This window comes from Orcinus orca, chromosome 4 (assembly GCF_937001465.1).
Source record: "Orcinus orca chromosome 4, mOrcOrc1.1, whole genome shotgun sequence".
Lineage (NCBI taxonomy): Eukaryota > Metazoa > Chordata > Mammalia > Artiodactyla > Delphinidae > Orcinus > Orcinus orca.
The window spans coordinates 123,915,596-123,940,371 of NC_064562.1; the positions used below are offsets into that span (position 1 = coordinate 123,915,596).

A 24,776-nucleotide genomic window follows, 5' to 3' on the forward strand; every position below is an offset into this window, starting at 1 on the left:
ACATCTATGAAACAGAAACAGACCCACAGACATAGAGAACAGACTTGTGATTGCCAAGAGGGAGGTGGGTGGGGAGGGGAAGGACTGGGAGTTTGGGATGAGCAGATGCAAACTATTATATAGAGAATAGATAAACAACAAGGTCCTGCTGTATAGCACAGGATATTCAATATCCTGTGATAAACCGTAATGGAAAAGACTATGAAAAAGAATATATATGTGTATAACTGAATCACTTTGCTGTACAGCAGAAGTTAACGCAACGTTGTAAATCAACTATACTTCAATAAAAGTAAAAAAAAAAAAAAAAAGAAAAGTAGGAGAAAACAAGAGTGAAGGGACATGGGAGCTAAAGGAGTGTTTAAGAGGGTCGCACGCATCTAATGTTATTGGTAAAGGCAAAAACGATGAGGGCTGAAAAGTGTGCTCTTTTAGTTAGGACCTAAAAATAATTGATGACCTCAGTGGGGCATTTTGTCATTCATTAGTCAATACATTGACATGATTACTATGTAGTACATTCTAATCACATGATGATGACTGATTTGATGTGGTGCAGATAAGAGTCAACTGAGCACAAGGAATTTTAATTCATCAAGATAGGGAATTCTGGAAGAAAAGTGAATTTGGAGGAGAGGCTCAGTATAGTTCTTACTATCTAATAAACAGAAAGTACTAGGCTTTTTTAGAAAATCACTAGAGCTAGGCACTAAGTTGAACGGCAGTGTTGCGATATTGCGGAAAAGTAGACTAAAATTCTTTACGGACTGTGTTTAAATCAGAGAAAATAGACCAAGGTGTTCATGAACATCAATAAAGCTTTATAACAATACAATTCATTACCATTGTTTGGATTAATATTGTAATAATTACACAATTTTTACATTATGAAAATAAGTCATAAATAGTGTAAAAATAATTCTGAAGATCAACTTCTCACAAACTAGGAACCCTGAAAACAAGTTAAAAAAGCAAATAAAAACAAATTAGAAACTGAACACAAGGCAATTATCTCCAGGCTGCATATCAAAAAACCACATGCGTCTTTTGATTCAGTAATCTCAGCTGGAGAAATTACAATGAAATGAAATAAGAAATCAAACAGGGAGAATTCAATCTTTCAATTATTTACACTATTGAGAAAAACAGGTTTGTGCCATATTTACAGCAATAAGACACAACACATTCTTAGAATAATCAATTACATGAGACTGGCCCACAAAACATTAAGAAAAATATGCAGTGTAATGCTTGCCAAAATATTTTTTTTTGCATTTTTCTCTTACTTTGTATTCATGTGATTTTTTGGCAATATAAAAATAGCTGCACATAGAGATGAACTTTAAAATGTAAAAAATACAAATAAAAATATAATATTTTCTAAAGGAAAATCAGATACATACATCTTTTAAAAATGTTATTAAATTGCATGAAACATTTACAACAGTATAAAGAATATTCACATAAATGTCAATAATATGTAAGACATTCTTTTGTGAATCCAATTTATTAATATTTCTGAGATATGTGAGAATATCCACTGCATTTTGAGAAATGTTGGTACTTTGTTATCAATAAATCAAACGTAATAGGTCAGGTTGAAAAAGTCTTATTCCCAGAACGACAGTTCTGTCAATAAGCAGCATAGGGAAACTTATGCATTTAAATACATTTAAAAAATCAGAAATGCCATTAAAATGTTTCAGTATTGAATTAGCAAAAACAAAATCCACTAAAAATTTAAGTTGGAAGGGTATCTCTGCTGTGGTATATAGTAAATCCAGCTGATATGAAGCTATTTCAACAAAAATGGGGAAAAGTAGGGACTGAAGGTCTTTATACTCTAAAATAACTTAGCAGAATCATAATTGGTCAAGTATGTTAATTCCACTAGGAATGAATTGTTTTAACAGCCAGAATCACATGTGACTGTTCTAAATCATTATTTTTGAGAATATAAGATTACGCTGTTATGGACTTGACTTTCTAGAGATAGCAAGGTTTTTGTTTTTGTGTTTTGGCAGAAATTAGAAAAGTTCATTTTTGGTAATGTTAATTATTAATATTACTTGATTATCAAGAAATAGAGAAAAACAAGATTTCAAATATCAATATCTGCATGTTCCTAAGATCATTTATTAGAAGATATGAAAACATCACCCACCTTAACAAGCATAGCTTATTTCTGGGCAAGATTATATATAGTGGCCAAAAAAGAAAAAAAAAAAGATGAAAAGTGGTGTTAACTTTTTATGCTATAATAGTAACATTAAAAATAAAACTTTGGAAAATTAAGCATGTTTTCTAAGTGATAAAAATATAATACCAGTTAATTTTTCCACAGATACTGACATGCTGATTTGACCATTTCTAAACTAGTAGAGAGGTGTATATATATAATATATAGTAGACAAAGGACATATAGAATGAACTACTGGATGCATAAGAGTTCTTACTATTCCATCAGAACATCATGCACAGGATTCAAGAACAGACTTTTTTTTTGGTAGAAATTCAAGATATTCTCATGTTTCCTATGAAATCAAATAAGAAAGAAAAACCTTTCAAGACTGCTTTTCATAATGAAAATGAAAACTAGAAGAAAAATTTTGGCATATTTATGGGTCAGGTACTCTATGAATGTGTGCAGACTTGTCTAATGTTGGTTTTGTCATGCTTAATCAAATTCTATAAGCTAAAAGATGAGAGTAAAAGTTGAGAAAGGCATATGGTATATGAAATGAACATGAAATAAAAGGATCCACAATCCAAGTACACACATATCATCTATAGGTACACTGTTTTGTTTTCTTTTACATTAAGAAAGACTGGTCATTGAACCATAATTATAGTAAATCCATAAACTTGAAAAATAAAATCACGCACTAACAGTTTAGGAATGCTATTAAACAGAGAAATGAAATTATCCATAGTAGAGTTGCATTGTCCATAAAGAAAAAGAAAAGAAATACATCAGCACCAACATAAACGGAAAACAAGTTTAAAGCTAAAACACGTACCAGTTTGGCATCCTTAAAAGATGCTTATCAGAAATGGAATCTGATCTTGACTTATTTCAAATGTCTTTCATGTATTTTTTCTTAATCTTCTATCCAATAATAGAAATTAAAAGAAAGCAAACTTAAAGAAAAATATGTAGCTGCCAACACATATATCGGCAGACACATTCATTAGTTCATCAGGCAATTATTTGAGGATTCTCTATATTGGTAAAAAAAATGGATGATTTAAAATATTTTAGTAACAAAAGTTGAAGATTATGCATGTTGGTTAAGACCTAGCAGTTCCATGGAACAAAGAGGAGGACCATGGTCCTTTTGTTTTCCCCAAGGAAATGTATTGAAAGTTTACAGCTTCCTTTAATCATGGAATAAAAGGCAATATTGTCAAATCAGTTATAGAGTAAAACCTCAATATACACATAGGACAGAACAGTATTCTTAAAGGGCTGTGTTTAAAAAATACATATATTTTTTGTACGTGAAATGTTTCTCTTTTGATGTTAAGGTATTCTCTTTTGAAGCTGTGCAACTTTTAAATAGTGATCCATCTTAATTCCTCTTTCTACTAGAGGAGTAGAAAGAAAGATAAATGGGAAGAAATATAGCCACCAGATTTTTCTCAAGACACTACTGTTTGTTTTCCTAAAGAGACTGTGGTTTTACTCGCTTTAGTTCATTTTTCCAAAGCATTTAAGACAAATTGTTTCAGACACTGAATAAAATACCTTATCCTAACCAGCTCATACAAGAGATGGGTAGAAAATGCCCTCTGGTGTTTTAAAAATGCTAAACTGGTTTCGGAGTGTGGAATGTTACTAGAGATGTTACCAATTTGATTGATAGATTAGTTCAAACATCTTTCCATTCTTGAAAACATAATGGAAACAAAAAGAAGGCATTTTGTATAACTGAGCATTTGGTTATATATTATGAAAGAGATCATAAGGATCTTGGGATCCTTGTCTTATAATCGTACGTTAACTGTTGTCACCATAAGCCAATGATGAGATAATTTCCCCTCTGCTGGTGAAAACCTATATATGAAACCAGAAATTTTCCCACAAAATGGCATGAAATGAGAAATTATATTGTCCAATGGGCTGAAAGAGTGACTACTCCTCATTGATGACGTTTCTCCTAATGTAACCCTTCCACTTAGAACAAGTCATTTCAAAACATGCTATCAACTCTTTACTGTGCAAAGAAATGCTCAGTCTAATACAGTTAGGTAACTTTTGAGCAAGTAGTTGAAAAATACTCTTTATGGCAACTATATTTCACAGCTTTCTGAGATCTCAGATTTGGTCTGTGCATAAGACAAACATTGAGAAATGTAAAAAAGATAAAGAAATCTAAATATAGACACAACTTAGAACTAAATAGAACTACAAGAAATAGAAATGAGTTAATACGATCAAATGTGACCAAATCTTGACTTTATCTTAACTGATAATCACTATATATGTTATATTCATCATACAAAAAAAAGTCAAAAAGTACTGAAAAATTGTTTAACTTTGATGCTTTACAATGACTGAACTGAAAATGGAGCTTCTGTTATATTCTCTGCAATTATTCAGAACAGTAGAGAAGTTAGCAAATGGTCAACTTGACTGTTGGTACCAACTTATTAGGATTTGAAGACTTTCCTTTAAAAAATTGTTCAAAATAAATGTGACAAAAGCTGGAAAACAAATCTTTCCTGAATATTCCTGGGACTAAAAGAGAAAAGAAAAAATATTTAAAAGAATGGAAAATATCTTTCTGTTTCTAGAAGTTTGTAGAAAATGTTTAACATGGGTTGGATCTTGGAAGGAAGGGAAGCTCTCATCAGCTTCAGTAGAGATCGTAGGATGAGCTCTCCTACATCCTCAGGAAAGGTTATTTCGGCCAACCACTTCTTGGGACATGTTGTATCTTCAGCAACCCGAGTTTTGGTGAGATGTACACACCTTTTGCCCTCAGGAACAGGGGCTGCCATTCCAAGAATCTTCTGCCCAAAAGAAGTGCAGTATGCTTCTGTCATTTTCCATAAGCACCCATGTTAACACTTGCTGGAATTCAGTTTATTTTTTTAAAAAAGTCCTCTATTTTGGGTGCCTGCCTTTGTAAACCTCTTTCTTACTTGGTCACATGAGAGACACAGCGCAGGAGGCTGAACCAATCCTTTCTCTTTGTCTTCACTGCCAAGGGCAGCCCAAGGAAAACTAGTGTCAGCAACCAGCTCAGCCCCTGGACATTTCAACCAAAGAGGCCACGTGAGCCCACAATAGTGGAAGCTGAAGATCTGCAGTTGGGACCGCAACTCCTTTCAAAATACAAGACCATTTGTGTGTGTATGCTCTCCGCCACCTTATCACTTTTTGGCAATGAGCCATGGTGTAACCCCCTTGAGATGACAAAAGAAATAAAAGTTCAGATGTGATCAAAGGACTCATAATGCAGCATGCTAGCATCTGAGTTCGCACAGCAAGCAGGCTTGGCACACCATCATGCTTTTTTAGTCAGTTTCAATGGGTGGTGTGGCCACGAATAGCAAAGGTGAGTAGGGATGTGACGATAAACTCTAAAATCAGTCAGTATAGTACATTTTCATAGCTTCGAGTTCATATTTGGTCACAATTTCATGTAAACTATCTCATGGCACTTTTTGTCCATGCAATTAACAAGCCCAGAGTAAGAAAATAGCAAGAACAATCAATCTCTATCGCTATGTCCATATAAATACATATCTTCACATAAGATAAAGAGATACTGATCTATATTTTTTGCAGGCTTCTCACTGGTTTCACATATTGCCCAATTTCAGATGTAAGGGAAGAAAAAATGGATATGTGTACTACTGCAAACAGGAAGAAGCAGCTATATGTAAACATATCTCAGACTTGTAAAATCTGCAATCCAATTTTCAACTATAAATATAAAAAGTGGACCATTATATACACAACTTCATGCTCGGAAGGTTAGATTCATCACTGCAGAAAAACAAACAACAAAAAAGACAAATGTATAGAATTAGTAGTTTAGGATAAAAATTCCAAATTAACATTTATTTTAAGAAAACTGGTAGAACCCTGAATAGAGGGTTGTTGTTGTTTTTTTAATCAATGAGCCAATTGATATGTCCTATACATTACTTTTCTAAAAGTCATCAAAATTTTTATCCTAGGTTCAACCCACATTTTGTTTTGCCACTGAGAAGTCTGTGGGAAGTGTTTGTCTCAGTAACTATTCTGGGAAAGCAGAAAATTAAGATTTTATCACAGATGTGCCCTAATTAAAAACATGTCCTATATATGGCTTATGTAATCTTCTCCAAGCATTAAAACACAACTGTGGAAACTGTTGAGGGTTCTGACCTCAGTGGCATGGTTCACTTCATCAATGCCCAACCATAACACTCTACTCTCTTTGGGTTCTGGTTTCCTCTTTCCTTTATCTGGTCCTGCCCTGCTGTGAAGGGCGTGCAGGGCAGACCTCTCTGCTGTCAGGTCTTCAAGCTGTGTTACAGGTTCTATTGTGATCTAAGGATCTGGAAATGTCTGGTTCCTTGCTTTCAGCAGCCATAATTACTAAGGTTTTCCTAGAACTGAAGTTAAGTCTGAGAGAACAGAGGAACAATGGTCTTTGAGGTATAACTTATAGAGCAGATGTTGGTGACAATCTTTACTTTGACTCAAAGAAAAATCAGTGAGAAAAGTAGAATGTCCAGAGAAGGAGAATGACAAAGATCTCTTCATCTCCCCACCACAATGGTGACTCGTCCTCAGAGTCATATTTCAGTTCAATAATTAAAAATATTTGCTTTTCTCTCTCCAGTAGAAATAGATGCTATATTAAGTGTGCTTAAGAGGCTGGGTACTTTCTGATCTTTAGAAATGAAGTTCACTCAATGTTACACACGTCATGCCAAGGCCAGAGAGTGTGTCTACAGGAAATATTCCTTTCTCCAAACTCCCACTTATCTCAAATTTCAAACAGATGCATTTTTTTTGATAAACCAATGTTTTGTAAATAATCTCCAGAATTTTAAAGATTCTTTTTTTCCCCCAGACTTTAAAACTTAATTTAAAAAACCTGTCACCTTACTTTAGGAAGATTCTGTTGCAAACCTGTCAGCCCTATCTGGAAAAATGAAATTTCATGAAACATTAAAAACTATGAAGGTCATATGTATTTTTCCTATTAAATAGTTTTTAATCTCTGGATAAGGACAGATGATAACTTTAATAGCTTGTAAGTATTTTCTTAACCATAAATTCTGCCATTTACTCACTGTACAAATTACAACGTGAATTAGTATATCATTATTCTTCGAAATTTAGAAAACTGAACTATATCTAGAAAGAAAAGTAATTTAAACAAAGATCAAATAGTTTTACATGAAAAAACTATTATTGAGAGTAGTATGACTAACAGGACTTGTTCACAGTGATTTCTACTGTGGCTACAATCTGAATTTTCAGTCAAACATTTACCACTGTGCTCTAGAGACTACTAAACGTAATGTTTAAAAAAGTGGTCCACTAAAACAGGACTGAGTAATCTACTGGCTTTCTTTTAAAAATATCATTTAAAAATTAATTTGATTTGACCAACAATGTATTTGAGATAGCTAAGTTGACCACATAAGAGATTATATTCAATAGAACATTTCATTTTTCTAATTGTTCCTTTCTTCTTTTTTGGGGGGAGGGGGCGTTGGGGGAGGATAATCACTACTGTTTGCATTTGATTGTGTTGGGGAGTGTGGTAAGCGATACTGAAGCTTTATCATTGAGTTATGATTCTTTTTTTTTACCATTTAAAAAAATTTTATTGAAGTATAGTTGATTTACAACGTTGTGCATTAGTCTTTATATAAAAAGAGGCTGGATTTAAGACAGCCTTAATCTTATGTAGAGCATAGTGTATATTCTGTGGAAAAATAAGTACTTAAAAGGGAAATTTCTGATTTTCTGAGCTACTCGTATTACTAGGTTTGGCCATTTTATGAACCAAAAAGATGATGAATCCTTTGCTTGCTGCCCTTATTTTTATGCCTTCACAAAAAAGGAAGTGATTTAGAAGCGGTCAAAAATGATGTGAACCCAAGTGCTGAGTAGTGTCAGAGGGTGGATAAAACAAGCCTTTCACATCTCTCTCCATGTAAAGTGTGCCAATGACTGGATTAAAAAATCATTATAGTATTAGATTACAGGGCAAAGGTTAAAGAGCAAATGGTGATTCCAGCTCAAGAAGGTATTAAAAATTCTGAGAACAGGGGTTATGATGGTAAAAGGATAGTTTTCTCAGGTGAAGAATATGATGATAGCCTCATCTTCCCAAGAACCACTTGACCTCAGCTGTGATGGAGCTAATGATCTGACAGGCTGAAGGTGGAGTATGGGAAGCTACTAAATAAATGACGCTACTGGGAGAGAAGGATTTTCTTTCCCTCACCAAGTGGGGTAAAAGTAGTTAAGCAAGAGAGTGAGTTTCACAGGATCTCCTCACAAACGGAGTTGAGGAGATGAGAGGAAAATAAGTCTCTCCTCATCTTTTTGCAATCCTACATAGTTTTGCTGTAGGTTTGCCAACGAAGCAAAGCCTACCAAAAATGACCAAAGAAGCCACAGGTGTTAGAGAAAAAAATTTCAAAATGATGAAAGAGTATGTATACTTCCCTCTGGCTCATTTTCACATCAGTAGAATTCCTTTAACCTTAGGTAGCATATGCACAGTCCTTTATAATTAGGCGCGCACCGTTACTGTGTAAAGGTTGGGTATTCTCTGAAAGGCACAGCACATACAGATCTCTTCCCTCCTTAAAGTTCTGCCATTGCTTTCCATTGTCTGCTTCTAGTTCTGTTGCATACTATCTCTGTGTCCTTGGAAGTTACTTAACTTCTCTGAATTTTACTTTCCTCACTGGCATCATTCACGATAATAATACACTATAGGGTTATTATGAGGATTAAATAAAGTGATGTCGCCTATATGAAAGGGCTTATCACACAGCTTTTGTACAAGAAGGTTCTCTATGAAGAATAATCTCCCTTCTCTGCTGAATACATACACAGTGACTATGGGTGGCCACACGTAGAGGCTAGAGCAAACTGATATCATCAAGGACACCAATGTAAATATAATCAGATTCTCCTAAATAAATCAAGACATCATCGAAGAAAAGAAAATTATGCTTACATTTTCTGCTTTCTCAGCTTTGTGACTAATATTGACAGGGTTCTACCATGTATTTGCATATTTGCCTAAGTAACTGAGTATAAACAGAAAAAATCACAATTAAGAATCATTTTAAACAGTAGGAGGAAAAGGAGTTTGAGACAAGCAAACCATTGTCAAGATGCACTGCCCCTTTCCATTCTGAAGAAAAGATTAAATAGGGAAGGTTCCAAATTACAGTGTTTGCCAGGAATTATTTTTACTCATCAGTTTAGGAAGAGATCAGCAGCAAACACCATTAGAAGATATTCTAGAGACGGGATCTTTTGCTTCTTAATACCCAAACACCTTTCAGCAATGTCAAATTCAAAAAATCTCTTCTAAATGGAAAAGCCTAGGCCAGGTACAGAGAAAGGGACAGTGCTTCTTTTAGAAATAATTCTGTAAAGCCTACCTTTTGCCAACAGCCGGGCATGGGTAATCCATCTGGCCCCTATTTTAAAAAGAAGAATAAGAATTCCTCAGGTTCCACGAAAGTGATCATAATTCATAATTAATATGCCCAGAGGCTTAAAAATGAATATCTACCTGTTAGGTGGCATTAGTCATAGGCATCTTTTACTAATAATCAACTCCCAAGATATTACCCAACATTAGTTAAAAGGAAGAAAATTCGAGTGTTTTCCAAAGTGAGTACATGTTTTTCAAATAAATAAAATATAGAAAGATTTATACTTAACTTTGGGTAATAATTTGTAAAACCTAGTGGTCTACTTAGTTATATCTTTAGATAATAACTCTGTACTATTTCTCTTAATTTCATTAAAACGCATTCTATAATTGTCTTTATTCAATAAATGGAAACAACTTCTCTTCCTGGTCACTATGTTCTATGGCTGAATGCATGATCATGGTGAGTAATCAGTGATGAACCATTTCTATCTGAAGTTTATAGCTCTTCCTGTGGAGCATCTTTCAACTTTTCTATATTGAAAGCAGATAAAGTAAAACATTAAATTGATTGAATTAAAAGAGAGGCAGCCAGTCTATATCTTTATAGTAAAATGTTATCCACAGCCTTTCTCAATTTTTAAATTAAAATTCTTCAGAAGCCAATTAACAAATTCTGAATAAACAAGGGATTCTTAAATGTCACAAAATTTATTTTCACTTAAAGGGTAAGCACTCTTCAGATACAAATGATATAAATAAGGCAGGAAGAGTTGATATATTATGAAGCATGCTTGTGTTTTCCCCCAACAAAATGATTGTAAAATATTATTTATTGTCAATACCAAGCAAACAAAATAAAAGACTGGGCATATCATATTGACATTTTCTAGTTGCAATTATTGACTGAATAAAATTTTCTTCTACAATACAATCTCTTAAAAGACTTGAGAAACAAATTTATCTTTAAAGAATCATGCTTAGTATTTAAGAATATAAGAACATGCAGACCAAGTATAACCATCAACACAGTCATAAAAAGTTTTCCTTTACACCTCAGAAAATTTGCATATACTTTCTTTTTAAATGTAAAAAAAAAAACACCTTGAAATAACTTTATAAGATATTTGGGAAAAAAAATCGGTAATGCCAGATTGGTACAAGGAGAAGGGTCACCCGGTAGAATTTTAGATTTTAGTATAAGGGTTTTGACATGCCAATGGAGGTAGGGGAGATCTGTCTACTTTAGGAAAGTGAGTTTCAAAAGGAGGGACCATTAAACTGAAAAGGTTATGTGACAAAGAAGAGGGTTTGGGCTGCAGACTATTATCTTTAGAAGCTCAGAGAAGTTTGGTTTTCTCCCCTATGGTCTCTTAACAGCATTCCTTTGAATTGGTTAAGTCTTGACCACAGAAGCTCAACTATGTAGGTTTGGTCTTATTTACAGCCTGACAGAAATTTAGTGAAAGGCAAAAATGCCTTTATTTCTTTTAAGGAAAAAAAAAAAAAGGATAACTTTAGGGGTAAAACCCAAAGTTATAGCCTAGTTGTGCCTTTACATAGAAGATTTTTATGCACTTTTAATGTCATCTTGAAATGGTTATTAGATAAACTGACATTCCCCAGAACACAGACGTGGCAGCTGTGTCAGTTGTGAGAACAATGTCAGGAGATTAATTTGCAGTCACTGATTGAAATGCGTGCATGCTTTTTTCACTCTGCAGTCACTGAAGGAGCTATTCATGCACATGCATGTAGTGTGTTTATCATGTAAAGCTTGCTCCAGAAGTACCACTTTACACTGAGAGAGATGAATATGTAATAAACAAAGGAATTGCATGCAGGGTGGTAGGAAAGAGAAATACTGTACCAATTGGCAAGGGGCATCCAGCCCATCCAGGCCAGGCTGGCCTGGCTCCCCTTTTTCCCCCTTAACGCCACGGAATCCCTGTTTGTAAAGATTAACTCATCATGTTACTAAACAGAAGAAATCACTTAAGCACAATTTCTGCTAATGAAATAACCACAATAACAAAAGGCTGGGAGAGGAGCAACTCTGAAGGGAAAGGTAACATCCAGTGATGCTGGACAAAAGAAAACAGAGCTTGATGTGTTCCTACAACTGGCGCTTCTCTGGGAATGGGGACCTGCTCTCCGGAGCAGGACTGAGGAGCACGGGTTCCTCCTCCGATCCCGCATTCATGTCCCGGATGCACATCAATACTTGAGTGTTGAGAAACCAGGCATAGCTGGTGGCCAGAGACAAGGGGTGGAACACACTGACAGCCTGCTATCGATGTTTCTGGGACCTTAAAGTCTACGTTAAAAGATGCCAATCAGAACCCCCGCTTGTGCGGTCCCTCCAGTTTGCTCCTCTCCCAGCTTCGCCTCCGCATGTGACATCTGGAGACGGTTGCATGAGTCAGACATACCAACGGGCAGGGTGCATCTAATCCAGGAGCACCCTGTTCTCCTTTCTCCCCTTTAGGCCCCTTTTTGCCTTTCTTTCCCTTTTCCCCCTGTGGATACAAGGGTTTAAATAAGACAGGTTTTATTTTGGGGGGGCGAGGGGAAGTAACGGTGATTCAAAAGATGGTTTAGCCAATAAAAGTCTGGAAGGGCATTTACCACTGTTTTCTGGTTTAGGTAAGGCATGATATTATGAAAAATAACAGACTTCCAGAGTGGCAATGGATTCTGGGCAGTGATGTACAGGATTTTATTAAAAAGATTCAACAAGATGAAAGAACTTGAAGCTTGACACATCAGAAAGGAGGATCAGTGCTGACTTAGACCCCAGTGCCGTGGTCCTTGTGAATGAGGTGTTCCCGCCACCACTTTGGTGAAGATGACAGATACCAACTGTATTGAATCCAGCCAGTGGCAGTGAAGTTCAGAGGAATAATGGAGACTTCACCCAATTTTCAGTACCTGCCAACTTGCTTTTTTTCTAATCCTATAACAGATGAAAGCTACATTGAGCCAGAGGAAAAGGAAAAAATCTTGGCAGTTTCTATCGTTTTGAAATGAATCCAACTTTCTGACATTATTTTTTGTAGTTAGTTCTCATTTAAACATATTCAGTGTGTTAAAAATATACTCTTTCTTTTAACATTCTTTTTAAGGAAACTAAAAGCAAATACTTTCCTTAGTAAGTCAGATAAACAAATTTTAAAAGTGCTAAGATTTCTCAGCAATGCCACTTGGAGAAACAGACTTGTTTATAAACTCAAAGATGTTCTTTAATTCACTGTTATTGGTCTCATGCCAGGTGTTCACAATGGTAAATGGGTTTCCAGCTTGCTCACAAGGTAACAAAAGCCAAAAAAACAAAACAAAAAAATTCTGTTCAAGAGAAAAAGCAGTTTGGATTCAGTTGAGCTAATGCTAAAAATGAGGTAGGCAGGATAATTACATGGTGGGAATGTAGCCATGGAAATTAGTATTTAGGAATCAAGGTAAAGGTTGTGGAAAGCTGCATGGCTCATAGGGATGGAGGAATTAAGGAAAGGAGGCAAAAGGAGGAGAAGTAAGGAATGCACCTCAGCTGTTTCACATTAACAAATATCTCTGCATATTTATAGACAAGAAGCTGGTGCAGTACAGAATACAAAATACTATGCAACACATATTTAAATTAGTGTATTCATTCTGCAATCAGGATGGCAGATACAATAAGTCTGAATAATTTCAGAAGCGAAACAACATGAATATTCAAAGACATATACATAACAGATATAGATGAGATATGCACTCAAATTAATGCATCCTTTCTGTGTGAGTGAAAGCTCCACATTTATCTCCTGTGTGCCAAAAACATTGCATCAGAAGGCTCAGAATCAAAGCCATTTGGGTTTCTCTAATATCGGGGAAAGAGAGAACTTCTGTGTGGTTTAGTTGATCATGATCAAAAACAAAGACCCGAGATGCCAGGGTGAAATGAAATGAGAGCAGGTGTGATAAGAAGTAAGATGGGAGGAGCTTTCGGGAGTAAATTGCTCACTCGTGCAAGATGAATCGACATTCTTCCTCAGCAAGTAACATCATTGCCGTGAAGTAAAATTGATTTAAACTTCATTGGGAGGGAGTGGACTCTTCTTCATATAGGTGTGACTGACACCAGATGTGTTGGGTATTATTAATTTTGGACTCAATTCATTTTTTGATTGGTTAATCAACTCAGAATAATCACTCAACGGAAAGTGTTGTCATATGAATGTTGACTTTAACAGGCTCTGGGAATCGTTTTTCAGTAATATTCTAGTGAACCTCAGGCTTTATGGAAAACAGACACTTTTACAGAGGATAATGTCTCAGTGTTATTATTAATCAGCATAGTTTTGTAACTATCTGTCTTTGTGGGTATGAACACATAAAGGCTCTTGCTAATTTTTGTCTCCCATGTCAAAGAATGATATACAAAAAGTATTCACGGGCTTCCCTGGCGGCGCAGTGGTTGAGTCCGCCTACCGATGCAGGGCACGCGGGTTCGTGCCCCGGTCCGGGAAGATCCCATATGCCGCGGAGCGGCTGGGCCCGTGAGCCATGGCCGCTGAGCCTGCGCGTCCGGAGCCTGTGCGTCCGGAGCCTGTGCTCTGCAATGTGAGAGGCCGCAACAATGAGAAGCCCGCGTACCGCAAAAAAAAAAAAAAAGAAAAAAAAAGAAAAAAGAGTACCTACAGCGTCCGAAGGCAACAAGTCCTGGTCCCTGCGTAATGGACTCACTGGGTTTATCGGGCATACTGCTTGCCTTCCACTTTCCAATCAAAAAAAAAAAAAAAAAAAAATCAAGATACAGGACATATCTTCTGTCTCTACCGGGAATGTTGTGAAGATGAATGAGATGCTGAATTTACAGGGTTAGCTGAGCTCTGCCAGGAGACTGTTGCAGATTTGTGCTATTTAATTTTACTTAATGTCATAAATGCCTCCCCACCCCCATTTTCAAAAACCCCTGAAAACTTCATGTTTCAATTAATTGGTGTCAGGTAGTCCAAAGATTGTAGCCCAGATATCTGGGGATTATAATTCTTTTCTTCTGTGTTAACAGTGCCCTTATTTCTTGCAGTGTAGCCTTTATTCCTCTGTGAAGATGTGGTTCCTCAGATCAGACATAAGAGTGTTTTTGGAGCACAGGATGGAGGAAGATTAGACGTATGAAAGAATTACACAGGTTGAACAGCAAAGCAGACAGAAGCAGAAAAATCAAACAGGCACATGCTAGGCTGGAGAGGTCACCTTTTCCCCCTTTTCTCCTAGATCACCCTTCTCGCCTCGCGGACCAGGGAAACCCTATAGGATAAAAAGCAAACCAAAAAGATCTATTGGTATAACTGTGGCAACACCATATTGAAAAAAACCCTTAAGAATTCATGTTTCTGAACGCAAATAAAGAAACATGGCATGCCCTCAAGTCTCAAAGCTTAGATGGGTAAAGTGGCACTTAGAAATAACAGTTTCCTAACATCTCAAATATCTGTAAACGAAAGGTTTCTTGCTTTTTCTCCAAAGAAATGTATAGTGGAGAGAATATCAGGATCCTAGTTCGAATCCTGGCAAGTTGTCTGATTTGTGGGACTGCGGGCAAACTTACTTCACCATTTTAGTCCTTTGACCATAAAACGAGGTTAATACCTATTAATACTACACATCTGCTGGTGTGAGCATTAAATGTGATGATATATATAAAGCACCAGAATGATGTCTGCATACAAATGGTGCCCAATAAAGAGTAACTACTATTATTACTTTTTGCTACTGCTATTATTCACATATATACAGGATGAGCAGTAATCATTTTAGGAGGGATTGACTTTCGACATTCTCTATTTTTATAGAATTATGTTGCTATAAGATATATAGAGACTTTATGCTAAAAAGAAAAATACTGCATAATAGCTTTGAGAATAAACATACCATTCCCTAAGGGTGGCAAGTGAAAGATACTTCGATTTTATGCATATTTTAAAATAAGTAATTTAACCCACTCATGTTGAGTGTCTGATTTGGGAAAGTATTTTGAAGTGCCTCTATCAACTGTCAGTTATTAATTTCATACTAGATAATTATGCTTTTTGCTTTTATGTCTATCTCATGCCAACCCTAGTGGTTTATTTCATATTGCTGTCTACACACACAGCAATATATGCTGTACACATAACTGTGCACAGAAAAATATTAGAAGTATTCTTGCTGTTATTGATGATGGAGACCATCAGCATCTATTATAATGGGAAGATGTTCATTGTAGGTATTACTTACATCAAGACCAGGCTCTCCATCTTTCCCCTGCCAAAGAATCATAGTAGCTACATTAGTGTTCCTAAGTTTCACGAATAGGTTATTATTCTATTTAAGGCTGCCTGGACATGCAACACTAGTATAAAAACAACTAATTCAGAAATGTGAAAAAGATTCTCTATTGATTAGTAACACAAATTTCTTTCAGTAAATCAAGTGAAGTGACTGTTAATGTTGCAGGTAAGTGTCATGAAAATGTTTTTATTCTATATCAGGTTAAATAGTCTGATATTTTGCTGAAGCTTAATGCTTGGTATTCAAGTTATCAATCTAAGAGTAAGTCATAAGCAAAAATACTGTTTAGTTGATTTAAAAACACACCAGCACTAACATTATAAGCAAATCTATGCTACTTTAGTTTGACAACTTAGTAGTTAGCTCATAAGTGTGTAAAGAATGTGAAAACTGTTTATTGTTAAATACAATTTTAATGTGGCTAGATGTACACCTTGTCTATAAATACTGTGGGTGTGAAGATCACAGATTAAAAACTGTTAGTAAATTAATGACCCCCTATGATAGAAGGAATATAATACTGCTGTGCAAGGATGATCCATTGAGCCCTGTGGAGCAGATTTTCAGGGCATTGAAAATCACACAACAAATCCACCCAAAAGTTGCTGAGAAGTTGCTTTGATTCCACCAGTTAGATTTTGAAATCTATTTCAAAATCAGCATCTCTATTAGCACTCAAGTAATCATGGTTTGAGCTTATTATTTCAATTCATAAAAACTAGAAAGTACAAGGTACGTGGAAAATACGTAGGGGTTATAAACCTTGAGACAACAGTATATGCTTCTACTGTAGTTCTACCCTACCCCATCAAATCATTTACAATTATCCCAAAGATAATATTCTGAAGCAAACCCGAGGCTCTCAATTTGAAGTGGGTGTAATTGAGAATTTTCAGAAGATAGAACACTATCAACTTTCTCTGTTCTGAAGATCACTTGTCATCACGGCAATTTAGAAAGGTCAGAAACAACAAAGTCATCAGAAACATCAATCTGAGAAATACCTTTTATTAGCAAGAGCAGTTTTTGTAACTGATATATGAGAACAGATAAAGCCTGAAGAGAGTTTTTAAAATTAAGCTTCCACACCCACTTCTGGTACAATGACCTCCCAAGGAAGGGCCAATTATGGGTCTGGTCAGATGGCCCAAGGAGGGGTTATCTGACAGTCAAAAGCCCCCTTTCAGGTTAGCACTGTCCATCTCATGGACAACCTCTGATCCTCTCAAACTGGTGAAGTGTGTGGGTGTCTGTATGTGAGTGTAAGAATACGACACAAATATGACCTATCTCTGAAGTACACAGTTACATTGGCGTTGAAGAGACTTAGTGGATTGTTCTTTGCTCCTCTAATGGGATTAGTCTCCCCACGAGGGGAGGGTTAACCATGCCAGGGACAGGTCATCTATACATGCTGAAGGGAAACACCATCGCGAGACAAGAGAACTCACGGGAAGACCATACGGTCCTCGGGGTCCCGGCTCTCCCATAGCTCCTTTTTCACCCTATAATGAAAGGTGAAAGTGCAAATCATAAACAAACACCTATATTCACACACTTCCCCTGATGGCTAAAGCCTCTATTTGAAGTATCATTCTATCAAAATTCCAAAGAGTCAGGCTCTTTCAGGGCCGCTGCCAGTGATAGAGCAAAAGAAATCCACGTTAGCATATTTTACAGAATCACCTTTGAAAGAAGGACTGTCTGCCCAGCGGTGCAAAAGGACTTGCATGTCTAGGGTGTGGTGCTTGGGTTTCTTTGGCCTTACTGTGAAATGTTTGTTACTAATTATTTTAAGTTACTACTTTTTCAAAAATGTAATAAGAAAATACTTTTTCCCCCAAATGTCTCTTCAGCAAGCCCTTCTTCCTTGACTGCCCCTGCCCTTAAATGAGCTTCACGGTGCTCATACACCAGGAGACATACCCACGTTATAACTTGTCTATTCTCTGCTGAGCCCCTCACTAGAATCTGCACATTAGGGTGCCAGGGCCCTGGCTTTTTTCCCTACTGCATGCCCACGGCTTATAATAGTGTCCGGCAATTCAGTAAATATTTGCATAATTCATGAATCAAGTCACATCAATACAATCATGTATGTTTTGCTTCCTTTCGAAAAAGAGGGTTTAAAAACATTTATGCTTTCTACTCAGTGCCTGATAAGGTAGGAATTTACTACCTCATCACTCTCTCTCCATGTACCTATTTAAGTAGCAGAGCTTGTCTCAGCTTAAATGATAATCTTTTTTTTAACGTATTTTATTATACAGCATGTTCTTATTAGTTATCTATTTTACACATATTAGTGTATGTATGTCAATCCCAATCGCCTAATTCATCCCACCACCACCACCCCCGCCACTGTCCCCCCTTGGTGTCCATACATTTGTTCTCTACATCTGTGTCTCTATTTCTGCCCTGCAAACTGGTTCATCTGTACCATTTTTCTAGGTTCCACATATATGCATTAATATACGATATTTGTTTTTCTCTTTCTGACTTACTTCACTCTGTATGACAGTCTCTAGATCCATCCACGTCTCAACAAATGACCCAATTTTGTTCCTTTTTATGGCTGAGTAATATTCGATGGTATATATGTACCACATCTTCTTTATCCATTCATCTGTCGATGGGCATTTAGGTTCCTTTCATGACCTGCCTATTGTAAATAGTGCTGCAATGAACATTGGGGTGCACATGTCTTTTTGAACTATGGTTTTCTCTGGGTATATTCCCAGTAGCAGGATTGCTGGATCATATGGTAATTCTATTTTTAGTTTTTTAAGGAACCTCCATACTGTTCTCCATAGTGGCTGGCTGTATCAATTTACATTCCCACCAACAGTGCAAGAGGGTTCCCTTTTCTCCACACCCTCTCCAGCATTTGTTGTTTGTAGATTTTCTGATGATGCCCATTCTAACTGGTGTGAGGTGATACCTCATTGGAGTTTTGATTTGCATTTCTCTCATAATTAGTGATGTTGAGCAGCGTTTCATGTGCTTCTTGGCCATCTGTATGTCTTCTTTGGAGAAATGTCTATTTAGGTCTTCTGCCCATTTTTGGATTGGGTTGTTTGTTTTTTTAATATTGAGCTGCATGAGCTGTTTATATATTTTGGAGATTAATCCTTTGTTGGTTGATTCATTAAACGATCATCTTGAATGCTTATAAAAAATAAGTGTAATTGGAGGTGGCCCCAGGAATATGAAATTGTGATAATAAAAAAAGAGATGTCTCCATTTCAAGTAGTGTTTTCTTCTGCTGCCATCTCCAAAATTAAACTGTCAGTATATAATATGGAAACGTCAGGAGAATGATGATGTTTATGTGAGGGGCCAAAAGAAAATGTTACCTTCTTTTATCACACCCCTGAAGAAGTTTAACGGTAGCAAATCTCTTCCAAGGGTAAAATGTCAAGTTCAGCTGATAACTGTGCATGCAGACCTAAGTATTATTCTGTGTTTCTCCACACTCCAAATTCCCATGTGAGCAAATTTCAAGTCACTGTCAACAGTCTTCTTTAACTTAAACTTAGGGGTTGTTGGTGCTAATTAGCACTGTCACTTAGAGGCACATATAGTATAGGGAGATTTTGGGGAATAAATATGATAAAAGTTTATTGCACTTTTACTCATTATTACTTTATGTTTATTACTGAAAGATCAGGAATTGCATTCAGTAAAGTGGCCAGGCTTTGAAATGAAACAGATTTAAATTTGAATTCCAGTTCTGGGACTGACTGGTTGTGTGGCCTTGGGTAACTTTCTTAACTTTTCTGTGCCTGTGTTTCATTGGCTGTAAAATAAGAGAGTAATACATACTCTGCAAGAATTTTTCTGAAGATTAAGTGTGATTATAAAATATGAAATTATATGTTGCCAAATAATATGTCCATAAAAAGAAGCTCTCATTATTATCGTACAGTTAGAGGTCTTGTTTTTAATGAAAAGGGCTTGAAAACCCGAAGAGCACTAATTCAAAATAAAGTTCTTTCAGTTTGATCTGTCAGTGTTATTCATGATTTTTTAAGTGGTGGTGGTGCTGTTGGTAATGGTGTGTGTGTGTGTGCGTGCGTGTGTGTGTAAATGGGAGGTGGGGATTTAGAAGGAAGGTTCATGGAACCTGGAGTTGGTCTAATTCGTAAAAACTCAATGGATTAGAGTAGCCGTGGTTTGAAACATCTCCACAGATTATTTTGATGTACCTACTCCCTTCTTCCTCCTCTGATTGAGGACTTCAGCTTATTTTGTTTTTAAGATGAATATACCGTGGCTGATTTGAATTCAGCTGTCACTAAAGCTGTGGAGATCCTCTTGCAGAATCGCTCACCCCAAATACTTACTTGAAGCTAATCATGACAATTCCACCTCACTCCCAGTGACTGCTTCAGAAGTGGACATATGACCCAATCCTGGTCAATGAAGTGTCAGGGGAAGTGGCTGGGAAGCTTTGGGGACAGTTTCCTCACAGCTAAGGAGGATACAGGAGAAGACAGTCCCTATGTTTGCTCTCTGCTGATGCCTCGCCAGAGGCGGGGTCTGGAACCGCTGCAACCAGCTTGCCTGTGGTCAGAAGACAAAGCCAGCTGTTGGAAAGGGCACAGAAGCAAAGCCTAGAGTTCCTCCTTTGACTATTGTGCCACACAGAACTATAAATTTCTTTATTCTTTAAGCCATTTTGAGTTGGGGTTCTGTCACTTGGAGCCAAAAGCAGCTTAATGGTTTCAGCTTGAAAACTTTTAGGAATGAAATATTACCACAGGGCCTTGAAGGTGCAACTTCTTTTCCGGGATTAATTCATTCCAAAAGAACTTTGAACCTCTCAAATTTAACACACTCTACGGAGTTCCTTAGTGGTTACAAGGCCAAGATGAAGAAATCGGCTGCAGGTAGGACGATAGGTGCTCTGAAAAGCTGACTACTCATGCTGCCAGTCATGTATTTGACAATTCTTGAATAACGCTGTCTGTCAAATGCCTGGTTTCTTTTAGGCTGGTCTCATTTCATTCAGGATCTTTAATTTGCATGCCTACACTGAGGAATTATTCTAGAATGAACCCCTTTCTTGATTCCTGCCTCTTTAAAATTTGAAACTGTTTCAAGAGAGTCCAGACGGCACCTCCATCCATTCGCTTGGAGAATCACACTCCAGTTTAGCACTTAGGGAGAGGGGCACTTGGAGAGAGTACTGATATCTGATCCAGTTAAGACAGTTAACATGCTGAGTAAATACAAGTGTAACACTTCACACTGCACACCATTTGACTGAAACTATGCCTTCACAAATTCTTAGCCATTTCATTTGCTCTCCTGGCGAATTCTACCCCGGCGCTGAGACCTGATACTCTTATGACACTGTGGAGCTCTCGGAAGTAACAGCTGATTTACCAAACGGTAAACCCTCTTGAGTTCCAGGGCCTCCTGCCACTAGACTACTTGAGATTTGCTGCTCCATTTTTAGTTCATGGACTGGATTTCTTGATACAATGCTTGAAGGCACCAGCAGCATGAGGCTCTTAGCTTTTAAATCTTTTTAATTAAGATGATCTTCGTAAGTCTCTTGTTTGACCTTAGAAATAAATTCAGATGACTTATTTCCTTTAGGACTCACCTCTTCCTAGAAGGATTCTTGGGTAAAGCCAGCCTTCCTCATCGCTGAATGCACGGCATGTACTATTTGTACTCACTTAGGCCTCATTATCTAGTTATTCCTTGCAGATATTTTTTTCCTCTGCAATTAGATTGTAAACTCTTCGAGATCATGGAAAATAGCTGCTTCCTTCACAGTACTGAGTAAGTATATACAGTGTATTAATAAAAGGTTATAGGATGATGAATCAATTATTATTATGCAATTCATTAGAACAATTAGCAAAATAGACTTCATAAATGGGAGGAGAGCGTTTTCATTCCACACTAGGAGTACATTGTGTTTTGTACATCTACTTACTGAATAAGTGAATTCACTTTATAGGACATGGAATTATGGGATGGGGATGTATGCCAAAGAAATCACTATATGGCCCTCTATTTTAAAGCAAATTATCCCAGACTGATGAAACTCTATCTAGTTTTAAAAGACCACAAAGTTGCACAATGAATCATTCCAACATTTTGAAGTCCTCACCATTACGATACTTTCTTTACATCCTATCCTGGATGGTGGGGAAATTGATGACACAATTCTACTCAGATACAAAAAAACCTTCTAAAAGTTTTTCAGGGTGAGGAAAAGAAAAAGCAGAAGAAAAACAGAGAAAGAGGGAGAGAAGTTCCAGACAGATGACCAGCTGCTGATGCTGTAGTACATTTTTTTGTATCAGATGTTTATCTTCCGCTCTGAGTGTCTTTTTTCCCCCCAAAGATATGGAAACATGGCTTAGCAATAGAGAGGTTAGTGGAAGGTTTTTGTTTTATAATGCACTAAAATTATTTCCTTATGGTTAAAGAAAGGCTATTCTTTTGCTTAAAAAGAGGAGCATGTGTAACTGTGCAGAGAATACTTAGGTTTTGTAAGTTCCCTTTAGAAAAGTTATAACTTATTCTGAATGAATACAGTAGCTTTATATAAAAGATTATCGACCAGAATATATAGTCCCTGAAATTTTAGACCTATTGACATCCACTTTCTGGATTAAGGCCAAATGAAAACATCTTCCTTAGGGGTTAAGGAGGAATGGTCTGAGCTATTTACTTTAGCTATGAAAATGTATGCATTGGTTTTGTTGTTGTTGTTGTTAAGGCAGGCATATTCTAATACTCTGTCATTCTCTCAGCATGACGACTCTGAATAGAACTTAAGATGGCATCTATTTCCATTTACTATTGGATGGCCCTTTATTTCTTCTGGGAAATGAACAGCTCAGATCAACTAAAATGGAAAAGCCACACTCTGTGTTTTCCTTAGGTCACAGCTTAATAACCTCAGGAGCAACTTACTCTTTCTCCTTTGGGACCTGCAGGGCCATGGGGTCCCATAGGGCCATCTGTACCCTAAAAAAAGATAAAAATAATATAATATGAGACATATCCCAAGGGCTGTAAGAAAAGCAGTTATAATTTATCGTGGACTTTTCCTGGGTGAATGATGCCTTAGAATGTCAGTAAGACAACACGTCTCCTTTCAAACTGCTTTATGCTTGATTCTTTCAGGCCACTAGTTTTCCAGAAACTCATGCAAAAGGGATGAATTATATAACTGCCTATTTCAATGAAAGGCTCACACAAAATACTGTATATCATATTTAATTATATATTTCCTCCCTGACTAAATGGAAAATCTTCACTTTGCCCCCAAAATCTTAAGAAAAAATAATTGTTTTTGCTTCACATCACCTCTTCTTCACATCCATTCTCTGCTCCTACAGTTACCCCTACTCCTCTTGGCCACAAATGCTCTGAAGTCTTGTCTTCAGCTGTTTAAGAGGCTCGAATAGTTATACAAGTAAAAAAAAAAAACTTAAATAAATGAGAACAGTGTTTAACTTTTCAAGCTTTCTTCAGTTCTGTTGGAAGCAGCAGGGGGCTTAGAAGGAAGGAATTATTCTTATAGGTTCTGCTGCAGTGGCTCAAGTCACTAGGCTTATAAGGCACAAACCAGGCAGCTGGATGATTTAATGGCATAATTGCCCTCTGGCCTCCTGGTTCAGGATTAGGATTTCTGTGGCAGATGAGATAATATTTGGATGAATATAGGAACACTGAGGTCCAGTGAAAATAATGACTGCCTGAAACAGGCTTTTAGAATTGAAGAGCTTGGAATTCTTTTTGATTCTTAAAAATGTAGCAAGGACTTCAGGTATATTTGCTCATTTTCAGGAAGACTATGCTTAGATTTGCAATGAATTTATTATGATATTTGCAGACAGAAACTATTCTAGCACAATTTTTTTAGTATTCCTATTTCTGTTTTACTATTCTTGTTTATTCTATGAGTCTTGTGATATGAAATAATTCAGGGTTTTAAACTCATTCTAATGTTGCTGAATTATCAACATCAGTTTGATCTTTTTCTTACTGCCTGAACTCAAAGTTCATCTTCAGAAGACTTCTAAATATTGAGGACCTGTAGCTGAAATTTAAGAGATGGAGCTGTTAAGAACCATAGAAAAGAGACAAAATGACAGAAGACAGACAAGTCATTTCAATGAACAGAGATTTGAAAGTTAGTTCCAAAGAAGAAGTTACATTTCTAATAATGGACATAAACGTAAAAGGAAAAGCAAGTTAAAATAAATTCACATGATTTTGATTCCTTCAGAGGGCCCCTCCCATGGAATTGCAGGAAGTGTTCATTGGTTATGGAAAAATCTGTCTGGGATTCTACGACAATGAAGCCAATTAGATTGGTCATTCTTCCCACGTCACAAGTTATCCAGACTTGAACCCCGGCTTCAGAAAGATGTTCTGTAGTTTAGGCTGTATGACAAACAAGGCTGCAACCCAGGCTTTGTCTACCTTTCCCTTTTCTGCCCTATCTTTGTCCACTTTCTTCTGCTCCAGTCCTATGTACCCCTCATCATTTGATGGGAGTCTGTCCTGAAGCATAAAACTCCTAGCCACAAAACCTGTTGGAGCAAGTTGAGGTGCTGACTCACCCGGGATCCTGGCTTTCCGTCTAAGCCAGATGCTCCCTGTGTGATTTGGTTGGTAGCAGGGTTGGTGGGTGTAACACGAATGACAAGAACAGAGATTAGTATGAGGTACTGATGAACAAATGTAACACTTCAAACAACATAATACGCAGTCACAGGGTTCTGGGATGAATATCACATTGCTACAAATTGTTAGTTAAAAAAAAAAAAACCATGTGACAATAAA

The 24,776-nt window shown here is 36.7% G+C and overlaps 1 protein-coding gene across 2 annotated transcripts in view; it reads right to left on the bottom strand.

Moving 5' to 3' along the window:
• Positions 1 to 800: 800 nt before the first annotated feature.
• The window catches only part of COL25A1 (collagen type XXV alpha 1 chain), a 467,388-nt gene continuing 443,412 nt past the window's right edge, over positions 801 to 24,776 (bottom strand). Inside the window, exons 30-38 of one of the 2 annotated variants that reach the window (XM_049709644.1) lie at positions 22,896 to 22,949; positions 17,405 to 17,458; positions 15,900 to 15,926; positions 14,877 to 14,930; positions 11,509 to 11,586; positions 9,643 to 9,681; positions 4,976 to 5,016; positions 2,165 to 2,185; positions 801 to 952 (exon numbers count right to left, since the gene is read on the bottom strand). In XM_049709644.1, the coding sequence (XP_049565601.1) occupies positions 937 to 952; positions 2,165 to 2,185; positions 4,976 to 5,016; positions 9,643 to 9,681; positions 11,509 to 11,586; positions 14,877 to 14,930; positions 15,900 to 15,926; positions 17,405 to 17,458; positions 22,896 to 22,949 (384 nt within the window). In that variant the 3' untranslated portion in view covers positions 801 to 936. Of the gene's footprint in view, positions 5,017 to 9,642; positions 9,682 to 11,508; positions 11,587 to 12,070; positions 12,158 to 14,876; positions 14,931 to 15,899; positions 15,927 to 17,404; positions 17,459 to 22,895; positions 22,950 to 24,553; positions 24,590 to 24,776 lie in introns of both variants that reach the window. The other variant, XM_049709643.1, reaches the window with a different exon arrangement.